Source organism: Miniopterus natalensis, chromosome 10 (assembly GCF_054644295.1).
Source record: "Miniopterus natalensis isolate mMinNat1 chromosome 10, mMinNat1.hap1, whole genome shotgun sequence".
Classification (NCBI taxonomy): domain Eukaryota; kingdom Metazoa; phylum Chordata; class Mammalia; order Chiroptera; family Miniopteridae; genus Miniopterus; species Miniopterus natalensis.
The window spans coordinates 16,535,289-16,557,255 of NC_142090.1; the positions used below are offsets into that span (position 1 = coordinate 16,535,289).

Consider the following 21,967-nt stretch of genomic DNA (forward strand, 5'->3'; position numbering starts at 1 on the left):
AATGCCCAACTGAGCCACGCTGACCAGGGCCATATGGTCGATTCTTATAATCCATATCCATTAAAGTAGTTTTTCAAATATGGTATATTCTCCCTTTGTAAGGTATTAATGCTAATATATCTCTTTTATATTAACCTTATTAGTTCTATTATTCAGATCTCTATGTTCTAATTTATATTTTTCTTCCTTGACCTGACAAAGATATTAAAATCTACTATCACCATTGTGGTGGTTTTTTTTCTTACATTTCTAACTTTTTGATGTATGTGCTTTCCTTTAATGTTACTTGAGGCATAAAAGGTTCATTATAAATTTATACTGCTTATCAATACTAAATGACCTCTGGTTCTCTGCTAATACTCTTATGTCTTGAGAATTTGGCTTTGCCTGATACTAACACTGTGATCCATGATTTATTTTTGTCGGCCTTTGTCTGACATATCCTTTTACTTTTAACATTTCTAACAGGTTTATTGAAATAGAATTCACATACCATACATATAAGTTTCCAATTCATTCTCTTAATTTCACTGGGCTAAAATCAAGGTTGTTGGTAGGGCTGGTCCTGGAAGCTCTAGGAAAGAATCCATTTTCTTGTCTTGTCTAGCTTCTGTCTAGCCTATATTCTTTGGCTCCTGACCCCTTCCTTGCATCCAACCTCTTGTTTCTACCAACACATCTCCTACATCTATATCGATCTCCCTTTTTCTCCCTCTTATAAATACATTATGATAGGTTTAGGGCCTACCTGGATAATTCAGGGCAACCTCCCCATCTCAAGATCCTTAATCATACCTGCAAAGTCTTCTTTGCCATATAAGGCAACACTCAAAGGTTCTAGGGATTGGAACTAGATATCTTTGGGGGCTATTACAGGGTGGAGCAAAAGTAGGTTTACAGTTGTTCATATGGAAAATAATACAATAATAAACAATGATACAAGAATAAACTCTGTTTTGCATACTCACAACTATAAATATTGTATATAAGCTTTGCTGCTATGTGTATAAGTTTTATTTTCAATTCTCTTGTGTAAACCTCAGAGCAGAATTGCTGGGTCATATGGTAATTCTACTTTTAACATTTTCAGAAATTGCCAAACTGTTTCCCAAAGTAGCTACATCACTCTACAGTCTCAACAGCAATGTACCTCGGAGGGTTCCAATTTCTCTACATCCTTACCAACAGTTATTACTGTCCATATTTTTTACCATAGTCATCTGAATGGGTGAAGTGGTATCTCATTATGGTTTTGATTTTGATTTCCCTACAGACTAATGATTATTCATTATTAGTGCTCATGGGCTTGCAGACCATTTCTATATCTTCTTTGGAGAAATATCTACTCAGATTCTTTGCCATTTTAAAAGTGGGTTATTTTATCTTTTTATTGTTGGGTTATGAGAGTTCTTTACATATTCTGGATATAAGCTCTTTATCAGATATATGATTTGCAAATATTTTCTCCCATTCTGTGGATTCTTTTCACTTTCTTGATGTTATCATTTGTAGCTACTATGAACGTTTGTAACTGTAAGTATGTCACATAAATTAAATAGAGTTGAGTTTTTATTTGGGTTGTCATTCCAATCTGAAAGAAAATCTTTGTCTTTAACAAGGAAGTTTAACCCATTTATATTTATGGTTTGTAACAGAATTAATTAGTTTCACTTATATTACTTTGTTCTATACTTTGTGTTTTGTTTTGTTTTGAATTCGTTCCCTTGTTTTCTATCTTTTGTATATAGCCTTGGTTTTTTTTTTCTCCTCTTTAGTGCTCTGGAAGAAATATTCTGCTTCTTATGTCTATCAACAATATGATACTAAGGACTGCTTCTCAGGCACCACTGTGAACTAGAAGCTTTCTACCATACTCCTCTAAGGAAAGGCCCTAAAATATGCTTCCTATTCTAGGGCCTCAGGAATTTTGGGGAAGCCTCAAAACAAAACTCAAAAACATTAAGGAAGAGCCACAGCATCTGTGTGTGTGAAAAAAACAAACAAACAATACAACTAATAAACTCTCAAGTGATTTCTAATTCTGAATACTTGAAATGTCTACATTCAATATGGGAGGAAATAAATAAATGTCATTTTGAGGTAATAAATTTTATCCTAATAAAAACAAAATTCAATTTAAATTTGGACAGATCATTATTATTCTACTAATGATTCAAAGTTATTTCAGCCAGAGAAAAAGTAGTTCACATAATATAAGTAAATAATATTTTTATAAAGTTACCTATGGATAGGTATACGAACAAAATATCTAACTATATTTCTTTTTTTTTTCTAACTATATTTCAAATCGAAGCAGTGTTAAGTCAAATCTTTGAATAAATGTAAGAGATTTTAAATATACACTCGAATATCAGCGATAAATAAAATTCTCCCAGGTTTGCCTCATGAACTTTGCTCCTTGGAATAATCTACCATTTTGTTTCTGACATAAATCAGCCATTCTTACAAAATCCCACATTCGTTTCTTAACAAACACAACACCATTTCCCCCCCATTGCTTCTGGTGAGGTAAAATACCTTGTTATAGGAAGTAGAAACAGATATGATCCTTTTTATTTTGATTTGCATAAAGTAGTTTGAAAAACCCACTCCCCACTTCCATCCTTGTTGAGAGGACAGAAGTAATAACTATTATGCTACATAGAAGATCACAAGAATGTGAACAACAACCCACAGAAAGCAAAGGGTATCTGAGAACACCGCTCAGTTCTCTTACCACGTTCTCCAAAGGTGCTGCACCAAATACTTTAAAGACCGGGTTGGGTTTAGAGGGTGAGATACAGAGGACAATAGCTTGCTGTCCCACTCGAGTAGTATATTCATCTAATGTGGCTCGAAGTTTCCTGAATCAAAGAATGAAAAGAGAATAAAATCAGAATAAAAAGAGAAAAACTGCCCAGTCAGTGTGGCTCAGTGGATTGAGTGTCATCCCATGCTCCAAGAGGTCACTGGTTCAATTCCCAGTCAGGACACGTGCCTGGGTTTTGGGCTCGATCCCCAGTAGAGGGGGTGCAGGAGGCATTTGATGGATGTTTCTCTCTCACTGATGTTTCTCTCTCTCCCTTCCTTTCTCTCTAAAATCAATAAAAAAAGAGAAAGAAATTACAGCGTCTGACAGACACAAAATTTACTTTGACTTGAGACAATTTATTCTGATTAGATACGTTAGTAGACCCTCTTAAGGGGCTGGTGAGTCATGTCAATTCAAATGAAGTGAAGCCAACATATCTAAAATAAAGTTTTCCATCTTTCTCCAAAAGCATGTGCTGTTGTGTCTATGTCCCCTATAGCAAATATACTTCTATAAATAATACATTCTAATTCCTCCTGCCTATACTATCATTAAAGCAAATGAAAAGAACTGCCCATCTAATGGTATATAGCCTCTCTGTTTGCTGAAAACTATTAAGTACTTTTCAAGTTTTTCCTTTAGTTTCTTATAATCTTCGTATGTTCTTAATCTAGACTGTATTTTCTAGCTTTTATCACATATCATTCACATGGGCTGGCACTCCATTTGGAATCAACATTCCAATAAACATTAGAAAACTTGGATACAGTATTTAAAATACGAGAAAAAACTTCTACAATGTTTTATAAATTTATCATATATGAATACATGTTATGCAACCTATCAAAATATTAAGTCCTCCAAGTACCATCTACATACTAATCTTTCTTTGCTACCTATAAACTCTTCAGAAGAAATAAAAATGAGCAAAAGACAATGTACCAAACAAGAAATTTGGCAGCATCCCTTGAAGGAACGGTCTATATTATGTTCACTGTCTCTCATCCGTCTCTTTCCATTCTCTCTTGAAGACACTCCAGCCCTTTTGTCTTTACCACTCTTCTGAAAATGTCCTTGTCAAGTTCAATCATGACCTCCATGTAGCTAAATCTGAAGGTCAATTTGCATCTTACTCAACCTGTCAGCAGCATTCGACAAGAGCTGATCACATGCCCTCCTCTTTCTTGAAATCCTTTTTGCACTTGGTTTCTAGGCTACCACTCTCTTGGTTTTCCTCCTCATGCACTGGTTGCTTTAGACGCCCTTTCTAGTTCTTTTCCTCTCTCCAACCTCTAAAAGGTAGACTGTTTCAAGCCTAAGTGCACACTCATTTCCTAGGTGATCTCTTCCAGTCTCATAGTTTTAAATACTACCTATATAGCTTATACCTTCAGCTAAGATCTTTTTTTAAAAAATTTTCTTTAATTGACTTTTTGAGAGAGGAAAGGACAGGGGAAAAGAGAGAGAAGCATCAGTGTGAGAGTGGAACATCAATCAGCTGCCTCCTGCACGCCCCCTATTGGGGACTGAGCCTGCAACCCGGGCATGTGCCCTGACCGGGAATCGAACCAGCAACCTTTAGGTGCACAGGATGACATCCAACCAACTGAGCCACAGCAGCCAGGGCTAAGAGCTTTCTTTTGAATTCCAGACTCATATATCTAACTGCTTCTTTTGTATCTCTATTTAATGGTTAAAAGGTATCATACATCTAACTAAAACCAAATTTCTGATTCTGCCCTCAATCCCATACCTGTTCCTAGTAAGTGTCATGTCAATCTTTTCAGTAATCAGACCAAAAACCTTGAGGTCACCCTTCAGTCCTTTTTTCCCTCTCACATTCCACATCCAATCCATCACTGAATTATGCTGGAGCTGACTTTGAAATACAACTAGAACCTGACTACCTCTTACTATGTTTGCTGCTGCTACACTGGTTTAAAGGTACTATCATTCCTGGGTGGATTACTACCTTAACCTCCTACATGGTTTCCCTGTTTCCATTCTTACACTCCCAGAGGCTATTGTCAATACAGTAGCCTAAGTGATCCTTTTAAAACATAAGCCAGGCCCTGTCCAGTTTGGCTCAGTGGTTAGAGCATTGGCCCATGGACCACAGGGTCATGGGTTCAATTCCTGGTCAAGGGCATGTACCCGGGTTGCAGGTTTGATCGCCGGCTCTAGTTGGGGTGCTGTAGGAGGCAACCAATTGATGCGATTCTCTCACATCGATGTTTCTCTCTCTCCCCTCTTTTCCACTCACTCTAAAAATCAATGGGAAAAAAAAAAAATCCTCAGGTGAGGATTAACAAAAACAAAAAGTTAAGTCAGATCATATCATTGCTTTGGTCAGAAGCCTTCATTAACTTCCCACCTCACTCAGAGCAAGAATCAAAGCTCCTATATTGGACCAAAAGACCTCATGATATGAATCTCCACTACTACTGACCATATCTTCTCTCACTTTCTCTTTAGTTATTCCTCAAACATGACTACCAGGTTTCTTCCCACTTCAGAACCTTTCCTCTTGCTATTCCTCATTTCCCTAGGGAAAAGCTCTTCCCCCTAGACATCAACACGTTTGCCTGTTCACTTATTTCAGGTCTCTGTTCAAAGGTTGTCTGATCAAAGAGCATTTCCCAGATCATCCCTATAAAAAAAGAGAAGCTACTATATTCCCCCTAATCCTCTAACCTTTATTTTTCCTTTTCCACTTAATTTTCTTTCATAGTACTTATCATCATCTGACATATTTATTTTCTTTTTCCCTTTATTAGAATATAAGCTCTTTAATGGAATTTGTTTTGTTTACTATTATATTCCCAAGGCCTAGAATAATGCCTGCAACATAGCAGGCATACAGATTTTCTGGATTAATTAATGTGATATTATACATCTGTTAATCATATTTCTAGTTGCATTTACTTAGTTTTGTAAGAGTACTTTAAAGTCTAATTCTGTCATCAAGGGATCTAACTTGGTATCTTTGGTGAACCTAATAATGTATGTTCTAACTATGTCATCCACACCATGAAGTATTTGAGAAATAGTAACAATATGGTTAAAAAAAAATGCCCTCACCGAAGCAAACGTGTTTGCTGTCTCTTCCGGATAGATGGATTAGACTCAAACACATGAGGCCGTTTCCGTTTCTTTCCTGTTGCCACAGCAGCAGCAGCAGCCATTCCCACAGGGCCTGAAATAATAATGTATGTGCTGAGATTATGCAGAGCCTGTTAGCTGTACAAGACAGAACACAATTAAAGCTACAAAAAAGGTAGCACTTATTTCCTACTATGTTATCAATATATATAAAATGTTCCTGATGTTATCAATATATTTCACTATTGTTCAACATGAATCATGTTTTCTCAGAGATGCTACATAAAATTGCAGCATTGTGAGGAAGCTTGCCAAAAAAACCCAAAAAATTACAGATTTCAAATTTCACTTCCATCCCTGTGCCCCTCTTTCCATTACCCCAAGACATGGGCCAAGTTAAGAAAGTCAGAGGTAATCACTCATACTTGGAATTCCAACAACAGCAGCAGCAACACCTATAAGAGGAGTATCTGGACAAGTATCAACTGAATTAGAAAACTTTTTCTTGTATATCAGAAAATTGTGCTCCAAATGGAGTTGTTGACCACATAGTCAAAATGATGAAAACATCCTGGGGGGAAAGAGATGAAACCTGTCCCACTCTAGGGAAAAAAATGTTAATAAAAATTGGTCTGCTCTGCCCTGGAACTAATGACTAAAATAAAGGTAGGCCATCAGGAGCTATTGGAGTCTCTGATTCATGAAATCTCAACATATAAAAGACATTCCTATTTTTTTTTTTTTTTAAACAAATGATCCATTCACCTTTATCCTTATTTGTGAATCCAGTCAAAGGCTTAAATAAAAATTAAGTTTAAACCTTCACATTTATACTAGCAATATATGTTATATATATTTAATTTAGGCTCAATTACAATAAGCCTCCCTGAAAATCTTGAGCCACTCTACACGTTGTTTGATTTGCATTTCCCTGATGATTAGTGACGTTGAACATATTTCATATACTTGCTGGTCATTTATATGTCTTTTTTTTTTAAATAAAGTGGTTTTATTTCTAATTTTTAGTTCCCACACAGTTTACAAATACACTTTTATATGCATGTGCAACTAGGAAAGCAGTTGAACTAATACGCATAAATACAGATGGGGGTACAATTAAGACCCACTAATGTTTCTCTACATAAACTATTTTTTAAATGTCATTTTTAAAAACAATAGGAAATAGACTACATAATATGCGTGGGCAAAAAGGCAATTAAAGTGACTCTCCTGAAACACTAAATGTATAAAAAACAGTGCATATGATCAACATTTACATGATTCACATCAAAATGATGACATCCTCCACCCGGCTGAGTAGCTCTGTGCATTGGAGCATCACTCCGTACAACAAAACGGTTGCACGTTTGATTCTGCTTAGGACACGTACAGGAGGCAACCAATAGATGTTTCTCTTTCACATGGATGTTTCTCTCTTTTTTGCTCTCTCTCTTCCTTCCTTTCTCTTTAAAAATCAATGAACATATCCTTGTGTGAAGATTAAAAAAAAAAAAAAAAAAAAAAAACTTAAAAAAAAAAAAAAGACATCCTAAAATGTATTCCTTTTAAAGGGTTGATTTATCAATATAATATTAATATCTTTTACTACTATGGTACAGTACTGTAGGAAAATTAAAGTAGGTCTAGTCATTAGCTTAAAGGATCCTTTTCCATGAGCTTTTATTACTAAAATAATCACAACAAGGTCATAAATAAAATTGGTAAATTATTAATTACATGAACTGAGGTTTAGGATGAAAACTTATAAAAATTAGTTTGATATACACCAAAATTATACAACACACTAAAACTGTTTGCTATTTTTGCCTTGTGTGAACTGCCTAGAGTAAAAAAGGAACAAACTTTTTAATAATGGAAGATATAACAAACTATATTTTGGAACTTATTTTTCAAGAGGAAAAGGGAAAAATATTTCAACAAAATTAAGGGCTAATACTGATCCAAATAAAGGCATCATGAAATCAGGGAGGCCATGTGCTTGCCACGAAACTTTATTCTCCCAATAACATGCAGAAAATAAAAACTACACTGGGTTTGTACTTATGACTACAGTCTAAGTTTCCTTTATGGATTAATAACCAATAACATAATACTTCACAATTGCATACCTTTCCACACTGCCTGAACTAGAAATAAACCAAGAACTTAATATTAGTTCTTAAAATTCCCAGTAAAATAACTCTTAAAAATAATCTTGATGATATACTTCAGTAGGAATATCATTAGGTAGAATTTAATATTTGTTTACATTTTTTTCTTTTGAGATAAAATTTACATATAATGAATTTACAAATCTTAAGTGTACAGTCAATAAATTTTGAAAAATGTATATGACTATGAAACCTAATCCCCTAATCAGAACATACAATACCATCACTACAGAAACTTCTCTAATGCCCCTTCCCAGTCAGTTCCCATCTGACCTCCCAAAGGTACCCACAATTCTGACTTTTTAAAAACCCTACATTAGTTTTGCCTATTCTAGAGTTTCAAATAAATGGAATAGTACAGTATGTACTTCTTTGTGTAAGGTTTCTTTCACTTAGTATAATGTTTTGAGATCCGTCCATGTTGTTATATATATCAGCAGTTTGTTCCTTTTTATTGCTCAGTAATAGTCCAGAGTATGAACAAACCACTATATCCATTATCCTACTGATGGGCACTTAGGCTATTTCCAGTTTTAGGCTATTATGAATAAAGCTGCTTAATTAAATTAATTAATTTGTAAATCCAATGTAATTCAAATAAAAATCCCAATATGGGTTTTTGTGGAGCTTGATAAACTGATCCTAAAATTAATTAATTAATTAATTTATTTATTTATTTATTAAAAATATATCTTTATTGACTATTCAGAGAGAGGAAAGGAGAGGGAGAGAGAGAGGTAGAAACATCAATGATGAGAGAGTCATTGATCAAGCCCACAACCCAGGCATGTGTCCTGAACAGGAATTGAACCCTGATCGCCTGGATCCTAGGTAGACGCTCAACCGCTGAGCCATGCTGGGCCGGGCTGATCCTAAAATTTAAATGGAAGTACCAAAGACCAAGAAGATCCAGACCAATTTCGAAGATCTGAAGAAGGGGATGAAGGAGCTTAGTGTAGGGGAATAACATCCTACTAAATATCAATAGTTAATATAAAACTATAGTCATTAAGACAAATAAACCAATACAATTGAATTAAGAGTTCACAAAAACTTCCTTTGTCATAAGATAGAGATGGGAAAGGATAGATTATTAAAAATATGGTGCTGAGACAACTGAGTGCCTATATGAAAAAATAATGAAACTAGATCCCTCCATCATACCATACACAAAAATAATTCCAGGTGGATTAAAGACCTAAATGTAAAACATTTACATCAATGAAACAAACAAACAAAACACACAAAAATAACTTTACAACATCTACAATAAATTATTGAATATTTATAAACTAAGGGTTGAGAATTCCTTAAATAAGACTCCAAAAAGATAAACTGAAAGGTAAAAGACTAATAAATTTCACAATAATATAAATCAAAACCTTTAAGGAGAAAAAAGAAATAACAAAAAATCGGGAGAAGGAGTGGGGAAAAAACTGAAAGAAGATATAATTACAATGTATATTACTGAGAAAAGAATTTAAAAATATATCAATAATTCTTACAAGTCAATATGAAAAAGACTATCCAGTCGGAAAATAGACAAAGGTGTGAACAGGAAATATGCAAAAGAAGGAAAACGAATAGTCAATAAAGATCTGAAATGAGCCTGGCCAGCATGGCTCAGTGGTTGAGCATTGACCTATGATCCAGAAGATATCGGCTCAATTGGGGAATTGAACAGGACACATGCCCAGGTTGCAGGCTCGATCGCCAGCATGGGGCAGGCAGGAGATAGCAGATCAATGACTCTCATCATTGATGTTTCTCTCTCCCTCTCCCTCTGATATCAATAAAAATATATTAAAAAAAAAAAAAAGATCTGAAATGGTGCTCTATCTTTTCTTCCTGCACTGACTGAAACCTCTAGCTCAGAGTCAAGCAAATTAAACCAACAGTACGATACTATTTTATACCCACCAGACTGGCAAAAACGAAAACCAATTGATAATACCAAATGTGGTGATGATGAGAAGCAACAGGCACTCTAGTACACTGGTTATGGGAATATAAATTAATGCAACAATTTGAGAAGACATTTGGAATATTTACTAGGTATTGCAAATGTGCTGATCTTTCCCCTCCAATTCCCTCTCCTTCCTGGATATACCCTCAAGCAGTATTTTTCAAACTGCGGATTTCTACCCTTTGGTGGCTCGTGAGTTTTTTGTTTTGTTTTGTTTTTAATAAAGTGGAATAAAGTGAAAGAGACTAGAACATATCAGACAGTGTGTTACTTGCAGTAGGGGGTGCCTATTAACTTTATTAGAAAATTGTTATTTCATTATGTGTGCATCTGTGTATTTGAGATCACAATGTAAAATGTATTACTGCGGGATATTGTCAGAAGAGTTTGAAAACCAATGCCAAGAGGAACTCTCACAATATGCATCAGAAAACATGTAAGATGACTTTCATTTGCAGCAACTATAATTTCAAAATATTATAAACAACTTTAGTATTCTACCAATATATGAGACAGCCAGATAATGAATGGAATACCAAACAACAGTTAAAATGGAAACTTATAATCACATTATCAACATGAACAAACCTCAGAGAAAGAATGCCAAATGAAATAAACATGTTACAGAATGATATATCAGAGTGACACCGTTCATATAAAACTTAAAACATGAAAAACAATGCTAAACATTATTTACTGATATACAGCAAAACATAAAAGAAACGCAAGAGAAGGATAAAGATCTAATTCAGAATAGAGGTTACGGCAGTGGAAGGAGGGAGGGAGGGAAATAGGATTAGAAAAAGCAGCTACCTGCTACCCTTTCCTCTTCATTTACCTTAGTACATTATTTTCTTCAGAGCACTCAGCGCTTTCTGAAAATATTTTACTTTATTATATATACCCTTCTCCCCACCACTGGTCTGTAAACACCTTTAGTAGCAAGCTCTTGCCTATTTATTCATAGTATCTATACATAGTAATATAGAGTATACAGTAAGTAATTCCTCAATAATTGTTGAATGACTAAACGGTAAATCATTTCTACCAGCTGGGCCTCAGTTTCCATATCTGCCACATAAAAGCATTAGATCAAAGTCCTTTCCTAATCAATCTTAACACTATGACAATGCAGTACAGTATTACAGCAAAATTATGTCTCAAAAGCATCTTCATTCCTAGGAAAGAAGCCAACCTGATTCAATGTTAGGATGCCCTCTTCTGGGGAGCATTAAAATTTCAAAAATATATTTTACAAATATTTCATGTGTTTTGTTACTAGGCCTTATTTTTCAATTCACCATTCCAGAAATATACAATAGATAATAACTGACAGTAAAAAGATTATCCTTTATTACACTTGTCTTCCTCCCCTTACATATAGCACATATTAAGATGATGTATTTTGGCTATTCCACTGCTTTCCCGTCCAGTTTTTCCTAAGTATCTCCTACACCAATACAGTATTAGACCCACTCAGGTGTCGTTTATGAGTATTCCACATAATGCTGAATATACCATGTAAATAACAAAGAGAATGGCTCAAAATGTGGCTCAGATTTAAGTCAGTTAGTGGCCCAGAAAAATCTTAAAACCTTAAATTGGATTAAGATGATCCAGGATTGCTAGTGCCCTCAGACATCTGGCAGAAGCAAACAAAAATCCCCTCTAGAGGATAACAATATTATTTTAGACCTCAAATTACTTTTTTCTTTTTTACTTTTCAATTACAGTCAACAGACAGTATTATATTAGTTTCAGGTATACAACCCAGTGATTAGACATTATATAACTACATGATCATCCCAATAAGTCTCATACTCATCTGACACCATACATATAGTTATTACCCAATTACTTCTAAAAATCATCTTCCAAACACAGCATCCAGTATTCATTCAAATATAACCAATGGCAGTTCCAGGCAAGATGGCAACATAGGTAAACACAGTACTTGCCTCCTCCCACAACAACATCGAAACTACAACTAAACTATAGAATAACCATCATTCAGAACCACCTGAAACCTGGCTTAAATGGAAGTCTTACAACTAGGGAATTAAAGAAGATGCCACAGCAAGACTGGTAGGATCAGCAGAGAGGAAGAACAGGCTGGTCCCACACCCACGTGTGACAGATAAAAATTGGGGGTGATAACTCAGTTGCAGAGGTGCTTCTGGAGGAGAGCACCAGGCCCCCGAACCCAAGGTTCCAGAGCCAGGAAGAGAAGTCCCCATAATTTCTGGCTGTAAAAACCAGCAGGGAATTGAGGCTGAGGGAGTTGGAAGGCTGCTGGAGTCCCAAGCAGTTCCTCTTAAAAGGCCCTTGCAGAGACTTACTTACTTGGACTCATTCTCTCTGAGCTCCAGCGCTGGGACAGCAGTTTGAAAGGCACCAGAGATATACGGGGAGGAACTAAACTGTCTGGCTGGCATCAGGGCAAGAGCTGGAGGGGCAGCTTTCTCCCAGACAGGAGTGCTGGCAGAGGCCATTGTTTCTTCTCTGAGCCCTTCCCCCACAGAGCCGGCAGGCAGGCGCCAGATCTGAGACTCCATCAACCTGGCTCACAGAGTTTGCCCCACCCTGGTGATTCCCGGAGGCTCCACTCCACACAACTTTTGGGCCCACCCAAGCTGTTTCCAGTGGCTTTTCGATACAATGGCCTGTCTTGGCTCGTGTTTCACAGATTTTCCTAAAATCTCTCAAACAAGCAGGATCTGGCTACAGCATGCCCCGTACCTCTTGCTAAGTGGCCGCAAGTCCAGCACTAGGCAGCAACCAGCCTTGTTCACAGATTGGCCTCACCTGGGCACCACCAAGCCCAGCACAAGTAGCAGTCATCTGCAGATCACTCTGTAGTTCATGCTAGGTGGCTCCGGGCAGAACACAGGTGGCAGCTGACTTTGGCCTGCACCTCGAGGTGGACAGCTTCAGACCATGCCAAAGCAGGAACACCCAACGACCTCCATAAGTGACACACTCAAGGGGTAGACTCAGTGGGCACCAGAGCCCCATTTAAGTAAGTCCTGCTCTGTGAGGTGGGCCCCAGCACAGCTGATCCTTCATGGTGGTTGGAGGTCAGTGGTCGCAGCCAGTCTTGCAGCTGATCAACCAGGGTGTAGATCCCTCCCACTGATGTGCCAACTGCAATCAAGGCTCAACTACAAGAAGAGCATGCACATAGCCCACACAAGGGGATGCACCTGGAGTGACCAGCTTGGGTGATTGGGGAGACTGTGCCACTGGACCCTACAGAACAACTATTACATTAGGCCACTCTACCAAGCCTTGGAGATGTAGCATCTCTAACTAATACATAAAAACAAACACAAGGAGGCTGCCAACTAAGGAGACAAAGAAACATGTCCCAAATGAAAGAACAGAATAAAACTCCCAATAAATTCAATAAAAATTTAAAAGAAAGAAATTAATTCAAGTGTTCTAAGAAACTTGCATTATCCCTAAAGAGGACAAAAGTATCAATTAATAATACTTTGACATAAGCAAAGTATAAAGTATGTATATTATAATTTCTAGGAGTACCACTAATAGCAAGGTATACATAACTTCTGCCCTAGCCAGTCTGGCTCAGACTGAAGGGTCCCAGGTTTGATTCTGGCCAAGGGCAAGTACCTCGGTTACAGTCTCAATCCCCAGCCGCAGTCGGGGTGTGTGTGGGAGGCAACCAATTGATGTGTCTCTTTCACACTGATGTTTCTCTCTCTCTCTCCTCTCTCCCTTTCTTTCTCTCTGAAAAGCAATGGAAAAAAATTTCCAGGGATGAGGATTTAAAAAAAAAGTATAAATAACTTCCAAACTAACAAGAAAAAAATAAAAACTTTCAATCACTCCAAAAGGAAACATGAGAAAAGCAAACACAGAACAAGTGAGATAAAGTAAAAGAATACAGTAAACATGATAAATCTAAACCTAAATATATCAGTGATTACATTAAATGTAAATGGACTAAATGATTCAGTTCAAAGTCAAAAGATTGTTAGAATGGATGGAAAAACAAAACCAAGTCATGTCACCAATAGTATGTGATTCTAGGACTTAAGTCTCAGTATAACACAGGCACAAGTTGAAAATCCAAGGCTTAAAACAAAATCGTGAAGATGTGTAATGAAGATAAATGTGAGAGTGCCTGCATCCTAGGCTCTTCCAGAAACGCAGGGAACCATAGTTAAGCAAAAAATAGCTTCCAATACAAACAGCATTACCTGCAGCAGCCAGATGGGCTGTTACCTCATCAGCCGCTGTGGAGTTGAGTATGTCTGAATCATCATAAGAGGTGTCCTCTGGAGATGAAGGAGAGTCTTCATCAGCACTCAGCATACTGTGTTCAGTGTAGGTGGCGACATGGACCTGCTGTACTTGCTGGGCCACTGCATGGGCTTCTATGGTAGCCATGTGTTCAGTTTGGGTCACGCCGTGTTCCTCCATGAAGATCTACTGTGAGGAAAAAGGCAAAGAACAGAATTCAGTGTGTAATGTAACACAATGCTTACACTAAGAGATATTTCACTCAAGAGCAGGGGAAACCTTTGATTTTGCTACATACCTCACCACCACCAAGTCAAAGGAAATGGGAAACACCATTCAAATATGACCCAAAAATGGTAGAATATTTTCCTTACATAAAATCTTTTTGATGGCCATTCACTGTGCTAATTTTATACCTGAGGTCAATAAAACAACACCCTGATACTACATATACCAGTTAAGGACATTTAAATATAACAACAAAAAGATATTTAAAAGATCCCAGTAACTTGGCATTTGACATTGTAGACATAAAAACACTTAGTAAGTAAATGAAATATTTAACATTTTCTTTGTATTTCACAGACAAATGGGAGTTAAACTCCCCCCCACCAAACTGCAATAATTCAAACTGGGTTTTCTGCTTATAAAACTGTGCTTCTTGTAAACCCTAAAATGATGCAGTAATTTATAAAGTAGTAAGATAAAGGTTTGCTCTTCTAATGCACTTACAATCTGTTCCCTCTTCTCCCAACAACTACAAAGAAGTCTTAAAAAAAGTTTTTGAAGCATACATATAATTTTAAAAACACAGATCCATATTACACATTATTCTATAGTTTGCTTTTTTCTTATTATAATATCTGGACATCTGACATGTCAAAACATATAGATCTATCAGACCTTTCTAAATAGCTGCTTCATTGTATGGATGTGCCATAATTATGCAACCAATCATACCTACTGATACAACATAGCAAGGCTGCTGCTTCCAAATTTTTGTTACTATAAACATCAGTGCAGTAAACATACCTGTATATTTACCAACTTTGCATATTGGTTCCTCAAAAAACTTAAAAGAATTACCATATGGCCCAGTAATTTCATTTCTGGGTCCTCAGCCAGAAACATTGAAAACAGTCTCAAAGGGCTATTTATTTATACATACCCATATTCAGAGCAGCAATACTCATAACAGCCAAAAGGTGGAAGCAACCCAACTATCCACAGATGGATGAATGGGTAATACAAAATGTGAATACATATATACAATGGGATAATTATTCAACCTTAAAACGGAAGAAATGCAAACTAGGATGAGAGGGAAACTTCCTCAACTTGATTAAAAAAAAAAAAAACTAAAACATATCTACAGATAATCATACATAATAGTGAGAAACTGGATAAACAAGGGCTACTACAGAAGCTTTCCTGCTAAGATCAGGAATACTGCAAGTATATCCCCACTTATCACTCCTTTCCAACACTGTACTGAAAGTCCTAGCTAATGCAGGGAAGGGAGGGAGGGAGGGAGGGAGGGAGGGAGGGAGGGAGGGAGGGAGGGAGGGGGTTAGAACACTGGCTCACGGTCTGAAGGAATCTCTGGTTTGATTCCCAGCCAAGGAAATCAAACAACTGGGAAGCAACCAACTGATGTATCTCTCTCATATTAATGTTTCTCTCCCCCCCCCCACTCTCTCTCCCTTCCCTTACCCCTCCTTCCCACTCTAAAAATCAACAGAAAAAAATATCCTCAAGTGAGGATTAACAAAAATAAAGAAGTCAAAAAAGAAGTAAACATCATGGTAGGAAGACTCAATACTATCAAGATGTTCTAACTTTATCTATAGATTCAATGCAATCCCAATAAAAATCCCAGCAAGTTATTTTATGGATATTGACAAACTGATTCTACAGTTTACATGGAGAGGAAAAAGATCCAGGATAGCTAACACCATATTGAAGGAGAACAAAGTCGAAAGACTAACACTACTTGACTTTAAGACTTACTATAAAGCTACAATAATCAAAGCAGTGTGGTATTGGTGAAAGAACAGACAAACGAATCAATGGAACAGAATAGAGTGCACAGGTACAGACCTCCATAAATATAGTCAACTGATCTTTGACAAAGAAGCAAAGGCAATACAATGGAGCAAAAGACAGTCTCTTTAACAAATGGTAATAGAATAACTGAACATCCACATGCCAAAAAATGAATCTAGACAGACTTTACACTCCTTACAAAAGTAACTCAAAATGGATCATAGACCTAAATGTAAACCACAAAATTCCCAGAAGATAACATAGGAGACAATCTAGATGACCATGGGTATGGCAATGATGTTTCAAATACAACACCAAAGGTTCAATCCATGAAAAGAAATAATTGACAAGCTGACCATCATTAAAATTAAAAACTTCTGCTCTACGAAAGACACTCTCTATGAAAGAGAATGCATGCATATTTAGAGTTTACCCCACGAAAAGGCAGCCATATAGATATAGAAATATGACCTTTGTGGTTACAAGTAAAAACATAACTGTTCATGCAAAATCCTTTTCTCAATTTTATTCTACTCTATATTATTATTAAGTTTTCCTTTTCCTTCTCTGAGGATTTCTAAAATCCTTTGTTCCTCTGAGTAATTGCTTTCTTAAGCTTGGTCCTGATGTCTTTCTTCTTTAGGTCAGTTATTTCCATGTAGCTGCCCAACTTTTTACTTTTCTAAGGTCCTTGATTTGTTTTATATTCTGTGTTTTCATTTTTTGGGGGGGGAGGCTCTAACTTTTAATTATCTCTGTTCACTTTCATACCACTATACATATCATAACTTATCATTGTAACTCTAGTGATTCTTACCCTTGGAACTATCTGATTATCTCAGGGAGTATTCTGTAGTTCAAAATTAAATTAAATTAAATTACAAAAAGAATGCCACAAATCCAAAAAGATCGAATAATCAGCTATCATTTGAAGCCCCTTTCCATACTTTCTTTTCTGCCTGAGGTAATCTCCCAGCCTTGTAGTTCTGTGCAGCATAGGAATTTTACAGACAAACTCACATCCTCATTTCTTGAAATGGAGCTTTTGAACAGGTACCTGGTACAATAATAAGTATTTAATATAGAGAGAAAAGAAGAAAACATGGTAAAATATTAACATTTGGGAAATCTGGGTAATGGTAGTTCTCTCCCTTTTTTAAAAAATATATCTTTATTGATTTCAGAGAGAGGAAGGGAGAGGGGGAGAAAGAGATAGAAACATCAATGATCGGATGCCACAGGGATTGAGCCCAAAACCCGGGCATGTGCTCTGACAGGGAATGGAATCACGATCTCCTGGATCACAGGTCGACGCTCAACACTGAGCCACACCGACCAGGAGGCATTGGCAGTTCTTTATACTACTTTTGCAACTTTTCTAAAAAGTCTGAAATTATATCAAAATTAAAAGAAATTTAAAGAGAGATTTCTTCCATATCCTATGTTTGGAGTGTTTCAGAATATTCAAGAGAATATATCTTACCTCCCAGATTTGTACATATCTAAAATGCAATTTAACACTATTTAAATCACACAATTAAACATAATACATGAAAGAAAGACAGCATTAAATACTATTTTCCATCCATTTCACTGTTCTTCTAGACAGAGATGAACTGCTTAGTGCATTTTAGAATTCTGGGTACTTCAAAATTGTTTTTAAATGATTTGGGATTAGATGGCATCTAACTGCTTTTCAAGGGGATTTCTACACTATGCACTTGGCATAATGGATTTCAATTATTTTCTCCAGAATGCAATTCACTGCATAAATCAATAGCTGTCTGCTTCACAGGCTCTGTCACTTCTGCCCAGTGCCTCATCTTTCTACCTCTCTCCTCTTCCCATCCTTCAGGCTCTCTAACCATTTTTATTCAGCACACTCTGTAAAAAAGCAAAGGCAAAGGTTTGAACCAGGATACAATACTTGTCAATGATGATTTCAATGTTTTCAAAAATAATAAATAAAATAGGTTGCCTAAAGCCGGATATGAGTGACATACACACACTGCTGAAGATCACCATGCCCACCCTCCCCAAGCCATTTTCAGTGATGCTTTTCAGTGTTCATCCACAAGGAGTCAGGTTCTCTGGATAGTAAAACTGACAGGAATGGCAAATGGATGAAAACATGTTAGATAATGTGAATTAAAAAAACACACAGGACAAACTATTACCACATATCCAGAACCCCTAGACGTTATTTAACCTCTAAGTCTCAATTTCAACTTTGTTTTTTAATGAAAAGAATAAGGTAATTCCTTTACTCCAAAGGACATGAGGATTAAATGAGACCATCCAGTTATGGACAGTGCCGGTACATAAATGTTCAATATGATTATGATAATGCCAGAATTACTATGTCCTTATGTTTCTAGCCTTCCTGACTGACTCATTACCTGACCAGTCTCACAAGGGCTGGGCCTCAATTTCTTCACCTTTAAATTAGACACCCACACATTTATTTTAAATTGAGGACAAAAGATTTTTTTATTGATTTCAGAGGGAGAGGGAGAAATAGAAACATCAATGAAGAGAGAGTCATTGATTGGCTGCCTCCTGCACGCCCCCTACTGGGGATCAAGCCCTAACCCGGCATGTGCCCCTGACTGGGAATCAAACCCTGATCTCCTGGATCACAGGTCGACGCTCAACCACTGAGCCATGCCAGCCGGGTGAGGACGAAAGATTTTGAGTCAGGCATCTAAAAAGAGCCCTTCTTTTCAAAAAATTTATCGAAGTAACTTTGGTTAATAACATTATATAAGTTTCAGGTGGACAACTTTACAATACATTTGTATATTCAATTGTATGCTCATCACCCAAAGCCTAGTTTCTTTCCTTCCACATATCTGACCCCCTTTACCCTATTCATCTTCCCCTGCATCCCCCTCTCACTCTGGGAGTCATCATACTGTTGTCTGTGTTTATGAGTTTTTTGTTTGTTGCTTTTTGTTTTATATCCCACATACAAGTGAAATCACATGGCTCTTACCCTCTTCCGCCTGGCTTATTTCACTTGGCATGGTATCTTCCAGATCCATCAATGTTGTTGCAAATGGCAGTATTTCATCTTTTTATGGCTGAGTAGTATTCCACTGCATACATGTACCACATCTTTAACCAATCACTGGTCAAAGGACACTTAAGTTGTTTCCATGTCTCAGTAAAAAAAACCTTCTTTATTAACATTAACTCCAACAACTGAGATACTGTTCTCATAGACATAAAACAAGGAAACTATAGCAACCAACACCTCTGGCATCATTTCATGACAGTGCACAAAATGGAGAGCACAGACCTGACACTGATTCCTCTGAACAGATGTGAAAAGCAAGATAAAAGCACCAGCAACATATAATGATGTGTAACTCTACACACCATATCAAATTAAAAAGGCATATCTATCAGCTGGAGCCAGTGATGGTCAGCAAATTAGTAAACACTCCATTAAAAAAAAAAATTCCCCCAAACAATAACATAACATGGTAAAAATTTTACTTAAATCTCCTTCTTAGCCTGGATCATCACCCGGGGATGCAACATGTGCTTTATCTGAAGGTTCTTCTTTATTATATAAACTATAGAGGGGGGGTGCATTATGGTACAGAGTCTGCTTTTTCCATTTTAGGGTAGTAAGGGTGGGACTGCAAGATAATGGAAGAAAGCACAGAAAAATCAGATTTTCTTGTCTCAGCACCCTGGTGGTTGAAGTCCATAATACCAGGGGAGCTATGAGAATTTGGATAAAATGACCAAATTTAGTCTAATCCACACATTATAGATGAGATTAAGTGTAGAAAGTAATTTAAAAATCAAAGTAGGAAAAGCAGGCCAGGAAATCTAATCAAGGTATAACTGAATGTAAAAGAAAGCAGTAGTCTAATCAATAATATTATCATATCAAAAGAAAAACTGCAAGAACTGCCTAAGGGAAAGTCTCAGAGCAAGACTATATCTAAACAGAAACAGAAAAACTGAGAGGCTCAACTTACATTCCCAGGCATGTCTAGAATCTAAACTTTTTAACTAGGACAGAAATTTTACTCTGCAGACTTTCTTTAAAAAGCTAAAAATAGGATTTGATTTTGGGGGGACATAGGGTAATGGATCAAAATCTCACCAAAGCAGGAAAAATAAAAAAACAATTGCACAAGAAAGTCAAAGTAAAAACAGAAGGTAAAATGTGGCTTAATTCTGAGTAATAAATGGTGCTTAAAATAAGAACCCTGGCCAGTGTTGCTTAGTGGTTAGAGCATAGGCCGGTGCACTAAAGGGTCTCGGGTTTGATTCCCAGTCAAGGGCATGTACCTGGGCTGCAGGTTAAACCCTCAGCTCCAGTCAGTGCATGTGCGGGAGGCAACCAATCAATGTCTGTCTGTCTGTCTGTCCCTCCCTCTCTTCCCATCCTTTGCTCCTATCCCCCTCTCTAAAAAAAAAAAAAAAAATCAATGGAAAAAATATCCTCGGGTGAGGATTAACCAAAAAAAAAAAGAAGAACCCACTTGACCATCCTGGGAATATTCTCTTTCAAATAGCCCGAGGATGATGTTGGCCTTGTAGAGAAAGAAAAAAAAAATACTCCTCCCACACATCTACAAAGCAAAAGCCATAGTCATGTATGCAGTTTATTGTTTCCATTTTCAGACTCCAACTACAGATAAAATATAGAAAATCAAACAGAATACAAAACAATGTAAAAGTTATGAACCATGACAATGTAAAAGCAAAGAGAAAGCTAGGAGAAATGAGGAGGTAGGAGAGGGGCGGAGAGGTGGACAAATGGCAAGGAGCACTATTATCCTATCTTTACTGCTCTGGAGACACTATCCAGAGCAGACGGAAGAGCTCACTATAACAATGTAACTATCAAAAATAGAGGGGAAAGGAAAGGAATAATGTGAGGTAATCCTTATTTACAAGGAAGTAAAAAATACCCAAGTTTGATAAATCAAGAAAAGATGGTATAGACATATTACTTAGAGTTATGTAGGAATTATTGTTTGATAACACTATAAACAAAATAAACTATAATCAAAACAGTTAAAGTAACTGTCTCTTAAAAAGCGGGAAGGGATAGTGGAAGAATGTGGCAAAAGGCCAGATTTTTATTCTAAGTCCTTCTATTTGATCTTTTGTCATATGAATGTATTACTTTGACTTTTAACAAAATGAACTTTAAAAGCCAGTAATTATGCCCGGCCAGGCGTGGCTCAGCGGTTGAGCGTTGACCTGGGATCCAGGCGATCAGGGTTTGATTCCCGGTCAGGGCACATGCCCTGGTTGCGGGCTCGATCAATGACTCTCTCATCATTGATGTTTCTATCTGTCTCTCCCTCTCCTTTCCTCTCTCTGAAATCAATAAAGACGTATTTTTAAAAAATTAAAATAAAATAAAAACCAGTAATTATAATATTGATCCTTTTGAAACTCAAAACTAATGTCATTTAGAGCAAATTGTCACTAGAAAAATCAAGTCCCTTGATTTTTCAAGTTTAGAAATAGTTTTTCCTGAAGTTAATGAACAAACAAAACTGAAACAGACTCAGACACAGAGAACAGACTGACGGTTGCCAGAGGAGAGGGTGGTTGGGGGACTGGATA

The 21,967-nt window shown here is 36.8% G+C and overlaps 1 protein-coding gene across 1 annotated transcript in view; it reads right to left on the bottom strand.

Moving 5' to 3' along the window:
* NRF1 (nuclear respiratory factor 1) overlaps window positions 1–21,967 on the bottom strand; it is a 115,418-nt gene that overhangs the window by 60,682 nt on the left and 32,769 nt on the right. Inside the window, exons 2-4 of the mRNA XM_087821020.1 lie at window positions 14,275–14,506; window positions 5,894–6,008; window positions 2,738–2,864 (exon numbers count right to left, since the gene is read on the bottom strand). Of these exons, the coding sequence (XP_087677146.1) occupies window positions 2,738–2,864; window positions 5,894–6,008; window positions 14,275–14,497 (465 nt within the window). The 5' untranslated portion in view covers window positions 14,498–14,506. The remainder of the gene's footprint in view (window positions 1–2,737; window positions 2,865–5,893; window positions 6,009–14,274; window positions 14,507–21,967) is intronic.